Source organism: Mirounga leonina, unplaced genomic scaffold, assembly GCF_011800145.1.
Source record: "Mirounga leonina isolate KUSES-001 unplaced genomic scaffold, KU_Mleo_1.0 Mir_204, whole genome shotgun sequence".
Taxonomy (NCBI): Eukaryota; Metazoa; Chordata; class Mammalia; order Carnivora; family Phocidae; genus Mirounga; species Mirounga leonina.
Window position 1 is genome coordinate 5,749,040 of NW_023270513.1, and position 17,289 is coordinate 5,766,328.

The 17,289-nt window shown below is 34.8% G+C and overlaps 1 protein-coding gene across 1 annotated transcript in view; it reads right to left on the reverse strand.

Annotated features, from left to right (window-relative positions):
• ABCB7 (ATP binding cassette subfamily B member 7) overlaps positions 1–17,289 on the reverse strand; it is a 164,955-nt gene that overhangs the window by 57,258 nt on the left and 90,408 nt on the right. Inside the window, exons 2-4 of the mRNA XM_035028775.1 lie at positions 14,503–14,580; positions 12,456–12,542; positions 2,132–2,251 (exon numbers count right to left, since the gene is read on the reverse strand). Coding sequence (XP_034884666.1) covers positions 2,132–2,251; positions 12,456–12,542; positions 14,503–14,580 — 285 coding nt within the window. The remainder of the gene's footprint in view (positions 1–2,131; positions 2,252–12,455; positions 12,543–14,502; positions 14,581–17,289) is intronic.

The window sequence follows — 17,289 nt, forward strand, 5'->3', positions numbered from 1 at the left end:
GTCATCTTCTATTTCTGCTCTATTCCTTGGTGAACTAATCTGCATTGTTTTACCTACCCCCCCAACTATTACCTCTTAATCTCTCTAGCCTGGGGCTCCTTCCTGAACTTGTCTTGCATTTTATATTATCAGCTAAATATCTCTGTCTCAACGTTCCTTTAGCATCTCAAACTTAACTTGCACCAAACCAAAATTTTCATCTTCCCAAACAAGACCTCCTAACTTCCTACCTACTTCTGTTAAAAGCATTTTTCTTCTCTAATCCTTGGCATCAACTTTGAAACCTATTTCTCTTTTACTTCTAATATCTGATCCATTGCTAAGTCTTGTTGATTCTACTTCCCTTACCTCACAATATCTCTGGCATCTTCTCCCTCCATATTACCATTTCTACCACTACTCCAGTACAAAGTGCTATTACTTTTCATTTAGATTATTACATCAGCCTCATAACTGGCCAGTAAATATTTGCTGAATGAATACATGAAATGAAAATCAATAGTATCCCTACTTTAGTTCTCTTACCACCCTAATCCATCTTATACAACAGGATCAGATTAATTTCCTAAAGTATAGCTCTAAAATTATTATTCTTCTACTCAAAATATATATTCCTAGTTCCAACATAATTAAATTTTTGTTTCAGTTAAGGTATTTCACATTAGGAGCTCCATCTATCTTTCCAAGGTTACTTCTAGTTTCTCTGAAACACTATCCCCTCACTAGAGCAAAGCTGGAGTATTTACTACTCCACACACACTATATGCCCTCTCTCATCCTGTCCATGTTACTCCTATACCTATAACAATCCTACCTCAATCCAAGACTATCTCAGACATCACCTCCTCTGTGAAACCTTTCCAGACTCCCCATCTTGGTGGTTTTTTCCTATGAAATCACCCAATATGTGAATGGTACTTCTTTTAAATTATTTATGACTTACTCTGCAGTATAGCAATAAAATGTAACTTGTCTTATCCTGTATGATTTGAGAGAAGAAATATGCTTTATTTATGTTTGAATACTCTGCAGGGCCAAGAACAGTCCTTTGTATGACAAGTTCTCAATACACATTTTTAGAGTAAGGAAAAGAGTAAGTAAATAAAAGGCAACATACCTGACACAGAGAAGAAATAAGTGATATGACCTGGGTTCTAAAACAATGTATTAACCCTTACACATAAGAGTGGCAGTCAAACGTCATTTATACTTTTCAGCAGACTTTTTAACCATATTTTTGATGGAAATCTAAATTAATTTATTTTTATTTTAACACATATGTTTTACTACGTGCCAAACACTGTTTCAAGTCTTTTGTATGTTAATTTATTTAATCCTTATGAAAACAGTATTTTACCTTATTTTACAACTTGGGAAACTGAGGCATGAAGACTAAGCAATTTGCCCAATGTTACGTTAGTAAGTGCCAGAGCCCAGGAATTCTGACTCCAAAGACTACATATGTACCATAATACATATTGTACCTAAAGATATATACTTCACTGACTTTAAAATCTGAGTAAATTGAAAATAAGGTTTTTTCCTTCAAAGTTCAGAGTCATTATAACTGCCTTATTAAAATGTGCTACATACATTACAGAGATAAACTGAAGAAGCTGCTAAGATATAGAGGACCCCTATACTGAGTGGTACAAAAATGCCCAGCTTTTGTGGGTGTATTTTTTTTTAAGTTTTCCTGTTTTTTTCCCTTCACCTTGTTGTTTACCACTTATGACTATCAGTGTGTCTAAATGTGTTTTCATCCTCTTTTCAGTTTACTAGGAGCTGAAAACCAAGCTTACTAGAAATATGTATTAAGAAAGAGCCAACAGGGCTCTGAGGAGATTCTTTTATAAAGTTCCTAATGCTTTGTCACAACTAATGATCCTTTATCTTACACTGGTTTCAGGAGTGAATTCCATTAAGTTGAGGCCCTTAAATCTGATCCACAGATAAAATGGGCATTACCATATAATTTCTGACTGCATAAAATAGTTATATAAATGAGGGTCCTAAAAGTTAACAGTGCTACCCCAAAGTAGCTTTTATCAGCTCAAGTTTCATTATTAGAAAATGCCATACTATTTCTTAGTTACAGCAACAAACAATGTATAATTTCTCCCATTCTTACCTTTGCGCCACCCAAAAATCCCAAGGAAATGGCAACCCTAGCTCGTAGATCTGGCCTGTCTTTGGGCCACACATAAGAAAGCATTGCTTTTATGATTTTCCGAGTATCAACATCTTTTAACTGTTGAAAGAGAGAAAACAAAGCAGTAAGTAACATGTCATTTCAAATATAACTGCATTTCAATAATGTAGAATTATGTACATATTTGAGAGAAATTTGCAAACATTTCAAACATAACTTTTTTTATTCAAGTATAATTAACATACAGTGTTAATGCAATCCCTATCAAAATACCAACAACATTTTTCACAGAACTAGAAAAAATAATACTAAAATTTGTATGGAAACACAAAAGACCCTGAATAGCCAAAGCAATCTTGAAAAAGGAAGAACAACCCTATGATCCAGCAATCACACTACTGGGTATTTGCCCAAAGAATACAAAAACACTAATTCAAGGAGATATATGCACCCCTATGTTTATAGCAGCATTATTTATAATAGCCAAATTATGGAAGCAGCCCAACTGTCCACTGATTAATAAAGACGTAGTAGTAGGATATATACAATGGAATATTACTCAGCCATAAAAAGAATGAAATCTTGCCATCTGTAAGGACATGGATGGAGCTAGAGGGTATAATGAAAGTTAAGTCAGTCAGAGAGAGACAAATACCATATGATTTTACTCATGTGGAATTTAAGAAACAAAACAAATGTGAGAAAAGAAAAAAAAAGAGAGAGAGAAACAGACTCTTAATTAGAGAAAACAAACTAGTGGTTACCAGAGGGGAAGGGAGTCGGGGGGATGGATGCCAATTACGGAGAGTACTTGTCATGATGAGCACTGGGTGATATGTGGAATTGCTGTATCACCGTATTATAACTTGGAACTAATATTACACTATACGTTAACTGGAATTAAAATTAAAACTAACAAAAAGACCTAAGCTGGAGGTATCACAGTCCCAGATTTCAAGATATACTACAAAGCTGTAGTAATTAAAACAGTATGGTACTGGCACAAAAATAGACACATAGATCAATGGAACAGAATAGAGTGTCCAGAAATAAACTCACACTTTTATGGTGAATTAATCTATGACAAAGGAGGCAAGAATATACAATGGGAAGAAAACAGTCTCTTCAAAAAACGGTGCTGGGAAAACTGGACAGCTACATGCGAAAGAATGAAACTGGACCACTTTCTTACCACCATACACAAAAATAAATTCAAAATGGATGAAAGACCTAAATGTGAGACAGGAAACCATAAAATTCCTAGAAGAAAACATCGGCAGTAATTTCTTTGACACTAGCTGCAGAAACGTTTCCCTAGATGTCTCTTCTGGCAGGGAAACAAAAGCAAAATTACACTATTGGGACTACACCAAAATAAAAAGCTTTTGCACAGTGAAGAAAACTATCAAAAAGCCAAAACGATAGGGGAGAAGATATTTGCAAACATAACTTTTATTCTGAATCTAAGGTCAGTATCTTTCAAGCTCAAACTATCCTGGAGAAAAAGAAACTATACAAATTTCTTTTAAAAAGCTACTTATGAATGGATAAAGAAGATGTGTATATATACAGTGGACTATTATGCAGCCATCAAAAAATGAAATCTTGGGGGCTCCTGGGTGGCTCAGTTGGTTAAGTGTCTGCCTTCGGCTCAGGTCATGATCCCAGGATCCTGGGATCGAGCCCTGCATCGGGCTCCTTGCTCAGCGGGAGGCCTGCTTCTCCCTCTCCCTCTGCCTGCCACTCCCCCTGCTTGTGCTCTCTCTCTCTGTGTGTCAAATAAATAAAATCTTAAAAAAAATGAAATCTTGCCATTTGCAATGACTGGATGGAACTAGAGGGTATTATGCTAAGCGAAATAAGTCAGAGAAAGACAATTATCATATGATCTCACTGATATGTGGAATTTGAGAAACAAAGCAGAGGATCATAGGGGAAGGGAGGGAAAAATGAAACAAGATGAAACCAGAGAGGGAGACAAACCATAAGAGACTCTTAATCTCAGGAAACAAACTGAGGGCTGCTGGAGTGGAGGGGGGTGGGAGGGATGGCATGGCTGCGTGACAGACACTGGGGAGGGTATGTGCTATGGTGAGCGCTGTGAATTGTGTAAGACTGATGAATCACAGACCTGTACCCCTGAAACAAATAATACATTATATATTATATATTAATAAAAAAATAAATAAATGAATATAACTTGAATGGAAAAAAAAAGCTACTTAATTTTTTACTTCCAGCTACAGCCATCCTCATATTGCCAAAAAGTTATTCAGGGGGGACAAGAGGACATGTACTGTACATTTATTTCTCATCTATTAAGCTATCAGTACATTACACAAACTTTAATCAACATTTCAGTATTTCCATCTTTGTGGTCAAAATCTTTATATACTTTTGGGCTCTTTATCAATGTTTATTTAAAATAGTTTGGAGCCCTCAGTCAAAACTCATGATAAAGTAGAGTTGTAATGCAATGTTTAGGAAAGTAGGAGTCTTGATATTAATTATACAGAACAGAGGTTGGATTATTAAATATTTCAACAAAAATACAAATTTTCCAGTCATGTTTCATCTGACCTAAATCATCTTCCATTTTTCTTTCTCTCAAGTTCCTGAGGCAACACTCCCATGAAATCTTTTTGTTTTAGTTTCAGCTTTTAGAGGCAGAATATTAAGAATCAAAACCACACTTTGTAAAGCCAAAATAAGATCAATACATATATATTCCAAAACTACTATGTTATTATAGCTAGCAAAATAATCTCCATTTAAAAAACTGAAGTATCTACTCACTTTCTGGAATATTTAAAAAAAACCCCAAAAGTTAATGCTCATTGATGGTGAAGTTGTATTGAAATGGGCGCTCTAACACACTATTAATGGGAGAGTAAACTGAAACAATCTATCCAGAAAGCATTTTGATATCTACCATCAGCTTTTAAAATTATTTACCCTTTGTGTCAAGAATTCCATTTCTGGAAACTTATGCGTCACAAAATACTTAAGAGTATGAGCCAAGCTGAATCAATTTTACTTCATAAAAATTTCTTGAATCTACTTCTATTTTTACTACCAACCTAATCCAAGCTATGGTAACCTCTCACCTCAACTACTTGCAACATCCTCCTAAATGATTTCTCTGTGTCCACTCTGCTCCCTGTTCAATGAGTATACCCTGCAATCATATATTACTCAGAGTTTAAAACTCCTCAGGTGCATCCTACCACTCTTAAGATGAAGATCAAAGTCTGTAACATTGCTTGTGAGGCTCTGCTTGGCTTGGCCCCTGACTACATCGCTGGCAATGTCTTACACCGCTGCTTTCAGTGTTCATGCCATACTAGCTTTCTTTTCTTTTAGTTCCTCAAATATGCTATAAACCCTCCTGCCACAGGGCATTTGCATAATACCATTCATTCTGTCTGGAATAATCTCCTTCTGTGCAACACCAACCCACTCTCCAACCTCTCCAATGAGTGAACTGCTAGCTCAAGCAGCAGTTCTTCAATGAGGTCTTCCCTAACCCCAGTCAGGATCCTTGTCTGTATTCTTTCACAGAGCGTATTCCTTCTTCCAGAGCATTCATTTCAATTATAAACTACATATACAGAAGTGTGATTATTTGATTAACATCTGCTCTCCTGTTAGAATTTAATTCTATGTGAGTAGTAACTTGGTGTTTTGTGCTCACTATTGTAACCCAATACCAATATAGTGGCTAACATACAGTAGGTACTCAACAAGTATCCACTGAATAAAGGAACAAAATATTTAGCTATAGGACGTTTATTCTCATGCTGTTTTAACAGGAAAAATTTGGAAACAGCCTAAATGATCAATAATGGGGAACTGTAAAAACAACTTACAGTGAATGTATACAACAAAGTGTAGCTGTTCAGAAATATATGTAGTGACACAAAAACATGTAAAGTGAAAAAAGCAGAGTATAAAACTTATTTTTCATGTTAAAAAAAGTGATGTGTGTATGAGTTTACACATGCAAACAAATGGGCCTGAAAGCAATACCCCCAAAAGTGTTAAAATAAATAGCTGTGAGTAGATGGAATCATTGATAATTTTTTACATTCTTTTTGCTTGCTTATATTTTCTGTAGTTCATATATAAGAAAAAATTTAGTTCACTTTGAGGGAGGAAAGTTACACAATTTCAAGTAGATTTACATAGCAAGGAATGGAGGAAAACTGTTAACATATAAGAAACCGAGGACAACACATTAAGTTATACAGGGCAGTTTCATATTATGGTTATTGCCCCCAAAGCTCAGCAAACTATTTTTCTAGTTTAAGTCTCAGTTTACTGAGTAAAGAGCAACAGCAATAAAACTGTCCATATTGTACTAAATACAGGACTACATTTCTGGCTGCTTTAAAGATATAAGTTGGCAAAAACATGAAATGCTGAAAGTACAGTTGTTAATGTTTTATTTTTTACACACATATATATGCTCTCATAACCAGTAAGGTATTTTTAAAAATGGGAATAAGGCTATAATTTTAAAATTCACTTTTTTTTAATCAAACTATTACTAAATAAATATAATTTAATGCATTATAACACAAACTGAGGCATTTCAACCACTTTCCTATTTCACAAGTTTTATCTTATTTTTTCTTGATGGAATAATGACAAAAAGGCCCTGTTTCTGCATATCTTTCTAAACATTCTTTCCTGTCAAAACCTTCTACAACACACCCTAAAATTTTTCAATAAGGACACAGAGAAGTTATGGCTAAGAGCAAGAAAATTATTCTAGTTGGCTTAATATTGCATAAAATGTCACCATTTCACTTAACAAAATGGGTTCTGAAGTTGTGTAATCATGCATTATGAGTCCATTCAGCTATAAAGTATATGACTTCAGTTATACTTTAGATACACTATAAAGTTTGAAAAATGTCTTTTTTTAAGTGGAGGCCAAATCAAAAAGGCATATCAGAGGCTGAGGCACACTTTTAAAGAATTTCAAACTAACTCATTCCTGCTGCACAAGAGTAAAATAACACTGGAGGTCTCAATACAGATTCTGAAAGACCATACACCATCTTTCAAAATCACCAGAATCATCATACTGTGGATACCCATAATTCATACACTGGACACACCATGGTAATCCTGAAAGACAATACTAAAGCCACATGCTGGAGACTGAATTTGAAATCACCTTCATTTCAACTTACTTTTCTTTTTTGTTTGTTTGTTTTTTAAAGATTTTATTTGAGAGAGAGAATGAGAAAGAGAGAGAGCATGAGAGGGGGGAGGGTCAGAGGAAGAAGCAGACACCCCGCTGAACAGGGAGCCCGACGTGGGACTTGATCCTGGGACTCCAGGATCATGACCTGAGCCGAAAGCAGTCACTTAACCAACTGAGCCACCCAGGAGCCTTCAACTTACTTTTCATTTCAGACTAAGCAACACAAATAGCATACATACCCCTTTAAGATCATATTCTTAAAGAAAGGGTGGAAAATATAGGAAATGGTCAAGGAGGATAAGAAATTGGCTGATTTGAAAACATACTGTGTAAGGAGTAATTACAGTATAGGAAAAAAAACCCCAATGATTTAAGGAAAGGAAGTTCTTTCTCGGGCGTCAAAATTCCTGAAGCAACCAACGGTTGATATCATAATTTTTATTTAAGCCTCACTTACATGTAAACAGGAAACATAAAATTCCTTCACTTTTCTGTTTATCATTTTCACAATAAGTAAAATTTAGAAGTTATTTTAAAAACATAACTGTGATGACATATCATGATAACAAAAGCTCCCTAAATTCGAATGCTATAGAAATACCATTAAAAGGCCTATAAAAGTAGAAGTGAATCTACTTTCCTCTTTGCTAACAAGAAATACAATGAGGCCTTCTTGCTATAGCTAAATAGCTTCAAATTTAAAATGTGGAACTGACATTTTAAGCCCCATTAAAACTAGTACTATGTTAGTATGAGGAATAAAAGTTTTTACAAAGGTCTCAAATACATACTAGAATTAGCTTGCCATAATAAAGGAAATCAACTGGATTCAGAAAGAAAACACAAAGGTCATACAAGAGAGAATTCAAATAGGCTCCCTATCCCTCTGTACGGTAGCAAATTATATCTTTTTATCCTAGAAAAGAGTTTGGAAGAAAAGACTTGGGAACATCAGAGAGCTGTCAAAGAGGAGATGAAAGTGACTGAAAATAAGGTAGGCCAACAGAAAAAAAAGCAGATGCCACAAAAAGAAATCTGATACCAGAAATAATGCTCACTAAATATTTATTCAATTAATAAATTAACTATTCTTAAACACATGAGTACAAATTGTTACTTATTATATTTAGGAGGTATACCTATTACTTGATTTATTAAGTCATCTTAACTTCTGACAGGTTTTTAAATATTTACTTATTTGGTATTAATATATAGTTTCATAAGCCTTATGAGGCAGGGCAGGTAGAAAGAAATAATGAAAGGAATATCTATTTATATACAGGGAGCTGAAACAGCACGAACATAGCACGGTGGGCCAAAAACAAATGCATAAATAAAACTGGAAGCATCTGACCCAATAGGGTATAAGTGGAAAGCCACAAACTGCACTGTTTATATGCAGCAGTACTGAATTCAACAGTATGACCTGAGGGAGAGATGCAGTCTTGCATAGCCATAAGTGCTGTAAGTGAATACCTATAACTAATAACTATGTAGATAGGGCACAAAAAGGACACTAAAAAAATCAAAACACATCTGGAGCAGCTCACTTGGTAGAATTTTAAGATATTGAAGAAAACTGCATATTAATAAGCTAAATATGTGTTTTGCTTCTCAGGTCAGTAGCTTCGTCTCTTTCAGCAGAATAGGTTGTCAAGCACTGAAGCAAGAACAATTTTTTCCACCAAGAGTCCACTGCTCCAAGGGTGTGCAGCTCACTGGATTTTGATAAGAAAATAAAAGAGTAAGAAAAAAGAAAATGATCATTTTTTTAAAGATTTTATTTATTTATTTGACACAGAGAGAGAGAGAGATCACAAGCCGGGGGGGAGGGGGCAGAGGGAGAGGGAGAAGCAGGCTCCCAGCCGAGCAGGGAGTCTGATGTGGGGCTTGATCCCAGGACCCTGGGATCATGACCTGAGCTGAAGGCAGACGCTTAACCGACTGAGCCACCCAGGCACCCCAGAAAATGATCATTTGATAAAGGTAATAGAATTACCTTTTCTTTAACTGATATGGAATGTATCTAAGAATTCTGGTTTTAAAGACATTCCTGAATTGAGGGGCACTTGGCTCAGTCAGTAGAGCATGTGACTCTTGATCTTGGGGTCATGAGTTTGAGCCCCATATTGGGTGTAGAGATTACTTTAAAAAAAAAAAAAAGACATTCCTGAATTCTAATAGCAAGAAATTTTCTAATCCTAGATCAAGGGACTAGTTAATAAAGAAACTACTTGGGGGCAAAATCTGTGATGAGGAAAAATAAAATATATACTAAAAACTTTGGATGCAATTTGTTTTGTATAAATGTGCATGACAGACTGAATGTTTTCTCCCTAAAGAACCAATTTAGCAGCAGATAATTTGGAAGTGCCCAAAGTGGACAGTGGAAACTGTCCAGAGAAGAGAACTGTTGTTTCAATCCGTGCTAAAGATAACTAACTGCAATTAAAGGAATAAATTCAACCACTACTTCAATATTATTAGAAATAACAGTGGTTTGATAAAAGCTAGGTCAAAGGACAAGAAAGTTGAACAGATGTCTAATGGAAAAATGGAGGGTAACTGATATTATTGGGGATGTAAGTATATAGTAAGTTTACAGATGGGAGATGAAAGATATATTGTCAGGAAAAGCTTTACTATTATTGTTACTTTCTCTATACCTTAGGTTTGTTTTCTATTCTCTGTTGGTCTAATACCACAAATGAAGAGTTTATCTAGCAGTAAAAAGGCCCTAAAACTAGCTTAGGGTACATATGAGATGCATCTGTACCCATAAGTTGATTTAATAATATATAATAAAAAATAACAAGCTGACTGATATTCACATTGGCCAATCAGTTAATCCCCTATCCCAAAAGGAAGTCAACTGGAAAAATCAAATAAAGATCATAAGGCTGGGCGCCTGGGTGGCTCAGTTGGTTGAGCGACTGCCTTCGGCTCAGGTCATGATCCTGGAGTCCCGGGATCGAGTCCCGCGTCGGGCTCCCTGCTCAGCAGGGAGTCTGCTTCTCCCTCTGACCCTCCCCCGTCATGTGCTCTCTCTCTCTCTCTCAAATAAATAAATAAAATCTTTAAAAAAAAAAAAAAGATCATAAGGCTGCTTGATGATGAATAAAATCAGAGCTAGAAAACAGCCTCTCCACTTCATCCTGGTATTCTTATCCATTGGTCTAAGTGTCCACTCATCTTAACAAGCCTGGAGATTCATTATTCCATTATCTCCCCAGACCTCCAATTTTTTAATACTCCAAGTTGCTGTTCCACTCCTTTTGATTATATCAAGATTTGTACCAAAGCTCTCTGTGCTAGTAAGTGCTAATCTCTCTTTTAATACTACTAGCTTCTGACTATATCCAATGAGGATCTATTGCTAACATTAAAAAAAAGTATGTCAAGCAAAGTCTGGAAAGTCGTCCTTATTTTAAGTTCTTCATTACTCATGTTATAATGAGCACAGAACGAACTAAATTTACTAATAGATAATTCTTCAAAAGCAGCACAATAAAAAAGTTTAAATGCAGGAGTATAGCACCAAAATTCTTCAAAAATCTGAAGATTCTTAATAGAAGACATTAATTTTATAATTAAAACAAATAATTTCTTAATTTATCTATTTTAAAAACAAGAGCTTCCAAATACTGAAACTGTCACTCTTTTTTCACAATCCCTTTTACTACAGGGATTGGGTAAACAGATGATTTAAATACCTTCTGAGCAGCATTATTAATTTTTATTAGTAGTGTTAAGAACACACAAGTGGTGCAGCCCACTGTGGAAAACAGTATGGAGTTTCCTCAAAAAGTTAAAAATAGAACTACTTTACCATCTGGCAATCTCACAACTGGCTATTTACACAAGGAATACAAGAACACTAATTCAAAGGGATATATGCAGCCCTATGCTTATAACAGTATTATTTACAATAGCCAAGATATGGAAGCAGCCCAAGTGTCCATCAACTGATGAATAAAGATGATATGGTGTGTGGGTGTATGTGCGCGCGCGTGCGTGCATATATATAATGGAATATTCAGTCATAAAAATGAAATCTTGCCATTTGCAACGACATGGATAGAGCTAGAGAGTATAATCCTAAGTGAAATAAGTCAGTCAGAGAAAGACAAATGATTCCAATCATATGGAATTTAAAAAACAAACAAGGAAAGGTAAAAAAATAAGAGAGAGAGACACACACACAAAGCAAGAAACAGACTCTTAATTATATAGAACAAACTGATGGTTACCAGAGGACAGGGGGTGGGAGATGCGTTAAATAGGTGATGGGGATTAAGGAGTGCACTTGTGATGAGCACAGGGTGATGTATGGAAGTGTTGAATCACTATACTGTACACCTGAAACTTATATAACACTGTTAACTGGAATTAAAATAAAAATTTTTTTAAAAGAATATGGGTAATTAAATAAATGGATTAGGTAAATGAAGGATTTATCAGGAAGCTGCGGGACATTCTAGGATCTTTCTCAACTAAGTGTAAAGAAGGGGAAATTTTTTTTTAAAGATTTTATTTATTTATTTGACAGAGAGAGAGAAAGCACAAGCAGGCAGAGCTGCAGGCAGAGAGAGAGGGAGAAGCAGGTTCCCCACTGAGCAGGGAGCCGGATGTGGGGCTCGATCTCAGGATCCCGGTATCATGACCTGAGCCGAAGGCAACAGCTTAACTGACTGAGCCACCCAGGCACCCTAGAAGGGGAAATGTTAACCTCAAAACACACACACACACACAAACTGCTTGTAAGTGCTAAAGCTAATTTACCTATTTATTTATAAGGCTGGATTATATAAAAACCTCAACCAATGCTATTTTAAATAAAGAACTAAAATGTTTAGGTTGATAACTTTTTTCTTTTTTAGAAAATCATGAAATTTTTTGTTTGTTTTAAGCCCAAGAGAATCTCATCCGTATGACCACGGTCAATTCATAAGGTTTTGTATTAGAAAACCTGTAGTTATATGAGTCAATCAAAATATTCTAGAAGACAATAATCTTGAATGCTTGTGTGTGTTCTATGCAAGTACGATCATGTATAAGAATCTCCAGTTACTTGCTATTTGCTCTTACCCCTTCTTTTGGGTCTGTGTGGAGTCCTCCTCCTGCATGACCATGCCAACATGTCCTCTTTTCTATCAGTGGCCAGGCCTGGAGAGCCTAGTTGAAGATGATACCAAGTCATCCATTAGCTATTATAGAATTTCGGATCTTTAAAACTCTGACTTAGGAAGCTTAATCTAATGTCCCAAACAAATTCATAGGCATAGCTTCTAGCTTAGCATAATAAAGCAAAACACCTTCACGATTAGCTTACAGATACACTTACACAAAGAATGTTGAAATGTAACCAATACTCATACAGAAGTTACTTTCTCTAAATAGCTTTTGAAATGTTTGAAAACTTATATTACACTTCTACTTGATTTATACCAGTTTTCTTACTGTCATTTGCTATTACGGTACTATGTAACCTATTACTCTATCACTGGCAAGCAGAGTATATCATACAGTTAACTAATTATATCCCACTTGCTTTCCACATGTATACAATTTTTTTTGCTTTATTGTTCATTTTACATAGCTGATTCTTTTCCTTATTCTTGCTCATATGTGTGTGTGGATGTGTGTGTGTATTTTTAATACTTCCTGTCTGTCATATGCTATAGTAATATGCATGCATGTTTTGTCTTTCTTATTACATGGTAAATTTCTTGAAATTAAAGACAGCCTCTTTTATCCTTGTATCTCCCATGGCCTATACCACAGTGTCTTGCACATGGGCAGGGTAGATTTCAATGTTTAATGAATTAGCTTATAAAACAGAGCTATCTATAAATCTCCCAACTAGCCTTGAAAATATGCAAACATCTTGCCTACTTTTAAAAAAGGCCTTAAGTAAGACTGATTCTTAGGTTAGATAAACATAAAAGTTTTACTGGAGAAAATATAATAGTCATTTGAGAAAATAAAATAGTTCATAAAGACAGTAAAGATTAGGCTCAAAATTTAAACTTGCTAATATTTAAAGGTTTTCCTCAATTAAAACATACTTAATGAAAGAAATGCATATAATAATGTTCCTTCAGCAGCCATAATAATAATAATTAATGAATTAATGAACAGCAAGTTCTTTATAAACACAAATGTGTATCAATGCCAAAGCTCTGGGCCAAGCTACGAAAATGGAATCACAAAAAGCAAAAGTGCTTTCTTATTCACACCAGTTTAGAACAAAAAAATAATTGCTATAAATGGGTTATTAATTCTTGGATCAACAATCTTAAAGCATTTTTAAGGGGAAAACATCAAAATATAAATTTTAGTCTGACAATATCTTTTTGTGACATCTTTTTCCATCTAAAAGACTAAGCAACAAATTTTATCAAGGGGTCTGATGAATACCACACAAGATAATGAGGTCTTTGACAAAGCAAAAGATTTTGAAATGTAATTCACTTTTACAGCCTCTGCATAAATTAGAACAATGCCTTGTACCTTGTAATGGCAAATAATTGTTAATCAAAAAGAAATAATAAAGGAAGTACTCAGGGTTTAGGTTGTCTTCTAATTTTCTAGCCTTTTTCTCTCTTGAAGAATTGCCTGTATAATTTTAGAGCACTGAGAAATTTTAAAGTTGTCTTTCACTTATATTAACAATGAAAAATAACCCTTATCAACAAGTAAACTAAGTATCAGGCTCTAATAAGCTTAGAGTCCCTTGATACTCTGCCATCTGAACATCTTCTAAGGTAAAGGAACTTCACTCACTTGCAAAGCTTACAAGCATTCCATATATCACATACAAATTACTGGGAAAAATTTAAGTGTCAACAAGCTGCCATTACATTTATAAAAGCATTCTAAAAATGTTACTGTAGCTGGCACTGATCTCAAGAGATTCTGACAGAGTTCTCCAGGAGTAGAAAAATAATCAAGATATCTATCCCTATTTCTACTAGCAGGAACATAATTTCTTATTCATCTCTTAGTATTTAGAAAAAAATGAAAAGTACTTAGAAAGAAATGAGAAACACAAAATATGTAGTATAAATTTGAAAAGGCTCAAAGGGCTTGCTAATTTTTTGAGTTATACGTAGAAGTATCTGCTTAATCTTACCCTGGTAACATCTAATATCTGTCTTGAGTTGCCTTTTCCCAGTCTCTGCCATGTAGTATGTCTAAATGACTCTGGGATCTGCAGAAGAGAAAAAAGGGAGGAAAAATTTTCATAGTAAACAATTAATATTAAAAGATTTCCTCTACTCTCCTGTATACATTTGTTAGGTCCATCTGGCCTAAATGTCATTGAAAGTGACTATTTCCTTCTTGACCTTCTGACTAGTTCATCTATTCACTGATGTAAGTGTGGTGTTAATGTTCTCTACTATTACTGTATTACTACCAATTTCTTCATGTCTCTTAATAGTTGCTTTATATATTTAGACGCTTCCATGTTGGATGCATAGATATTTAAAATTGTTATATTCTCAATCTGGATTGTTCCTTTTATAATTATGTAGTGTTCTATTTTGTATCTTGTTACAGTCTTTGTTTTAAAGTGTATTTCGTCTGATATAAGTATGGCTACCCCAGCTTTCCTTTCACTTCAGTTGCATGATAAATGTTTTTCCAGACCTTCACTATCAACCCACATATGTACTTAGGTCTGAATGGAATCTCTTATAGCAAGCATACAGATGGGTCTTGCAATTTTGTCAATTCAGTCACCCCTTGTCTTGTAATTGGAGCATTCAGTCCATTTATATTTAGATCAATTGACAGGTGTGTACTTAATTGCCATTTTGTTACTTGTTTTATAGTTGTTTTTGTAGTTCTTTTCTCTTCCTTTCTTTTCTTGCTCTCTTCCCTTGTGGTTTGGTGGCTTTCTTTAGTGTTATGCTTGGATTCTTTCCTTTTTATTTTTTGTGTGTCTACTACACGTTTGGGAATTGTTGTTACCATTAAGTTCATATATAACATCTAAAGTGTGTAGCAGTCTATACTCAGTGGTCGCTTAAGATCAAACCCATTCTAAAAGTACTCAATTTTTTACCACCTCCACATTTTATGTATATGATGTCATACTTTATATTCTTTTATTTTGTGAATCCTTTGACTGATTTTTGAATATGTAACTGACTTGAATGTTTTTGTATTTAACCTCCATACTGATTTTATAAGTTATTAATCTAGTACTTTTATTTTATGTTTGCATTTACTTGTGAATTTTTTTCCTTTCATAATTTTCTTACTCCTGATTATGGCCCTTTCTTTCCACTGAAAGAGTTCCCTTTAATTTTTCTTGAAGGCCAGTTTAAAGGTTATGAACTGCTTTAGTTTTTGTTTATCTGGGAAACACTTTATCTGTCCTTCTATTCTGAATGATAACTTGCTGGGTAAAGTATTCTTGGTTGCAGATATTTTCCTTTCAGCACTTTAAATACATCATGCCACTTTCTTATTAACTGCAATGTTTCTGATGAGAAATCAGTTGATAGCCTTATGGGGTTTCCCACATGATATACGTAATATATACACAAAATTCCATCCAAAAATAGCACAGTACACATTCTTTTCAAGTACACATGGAATATTTTCCAGGACAGATCACATGCTAGGCCACAAAACAAGTCTCAACAAATTCTAAGACTGAAGTCATTATCATGCATATTTTCTGACCACAACGGCATGAAACGAGGAATCAGTAGCAAGAACAATTTGAAAAGAACACAAATACATGGAGGCTAAATAACATGCTACTAAACAATGAATGGTCAACCAAGAAATCAAAGAGAAAATCAAAAAATTACATGGAGATAAAGGAAAACGAAATGACAGGAGTATAAAATCTTTGAGATGCAGAAAAGCTGTACTAAGAGGAAAGCCTATAGCAATAGAGGCCTACTTCAGGAAACAAGAAAAATCGAAAATAAACAACCTAACCTTACACCTAAAGGAGTTACAAAAAGAAGAACATGCAAAGCCCAAAGCAAGTAGAAGGAAATAAATTAAAAAATTATACCAGAAATAAAGGAAACAGAGACTAATAAAACAATAGAACAGATCAATGAAACCAGGAGCTGGTTCTATGAGAAGATAAACAAAATTGATAAGCCCTAGTGCAGACTCATCAAGAAAAAAAGAGAGATGACTCAAATGAATCAGAACTGAAGGAGAAATAATAACTGACACCACAGAAATACAGGATTACAAGAGAATAATATGAAAACTTATATGCCAATAACTTGGCAAACTAGAACAAATAGATAAATTCCTAAAACATATAACCTTCCAACACTAACTCAGAAAGAAAGAGAAAATTTGAACAGACCGATTATGAGCAAGGAAATTGTATCAGTAATCAAAAACCTCCCAACAAAAAAGCCCAGGACCAGATGGTGAATTCTATCAAACATTTAAAACAGATTTAATACCTATTCTTTTCAAACTATTCATAAAAATCAAGAAAAAGGAAAGCTTCCAAATTCATTCTATGAGGCCAAACATTGCTGATACCAAAACCAGATAAAGACAAACACAAACAAGAAAACTACAAGCCAATATCCCTGATGAACGATACAAAAATCCTTTATAAAATACTAGCAAAGCAAATCCAACAATATATTAAAAAAATTAGGGGCGCCTGGGTGGCTCAGTCATTAAGTGTCTCCTTCGGCTCAGGTCGTGATCCCGGGGTCCTGGGATCAAGCCCTGCATCGGGGTCCCTGCTCAGCGGGAGGCCTGCTTCTCCCTCTCCCATTCCCCCTGCTTGTGTCTCCTCTTTCGCTGTCTCCCTCTCTGTCAAATAAATAAATAAAATCTTTTAAAAAAATCATTCACCATGATCAAGTGGGATTTACTCCAGTGATGCAAGGGTGGTTCAATATTCACAAATCAATCAACA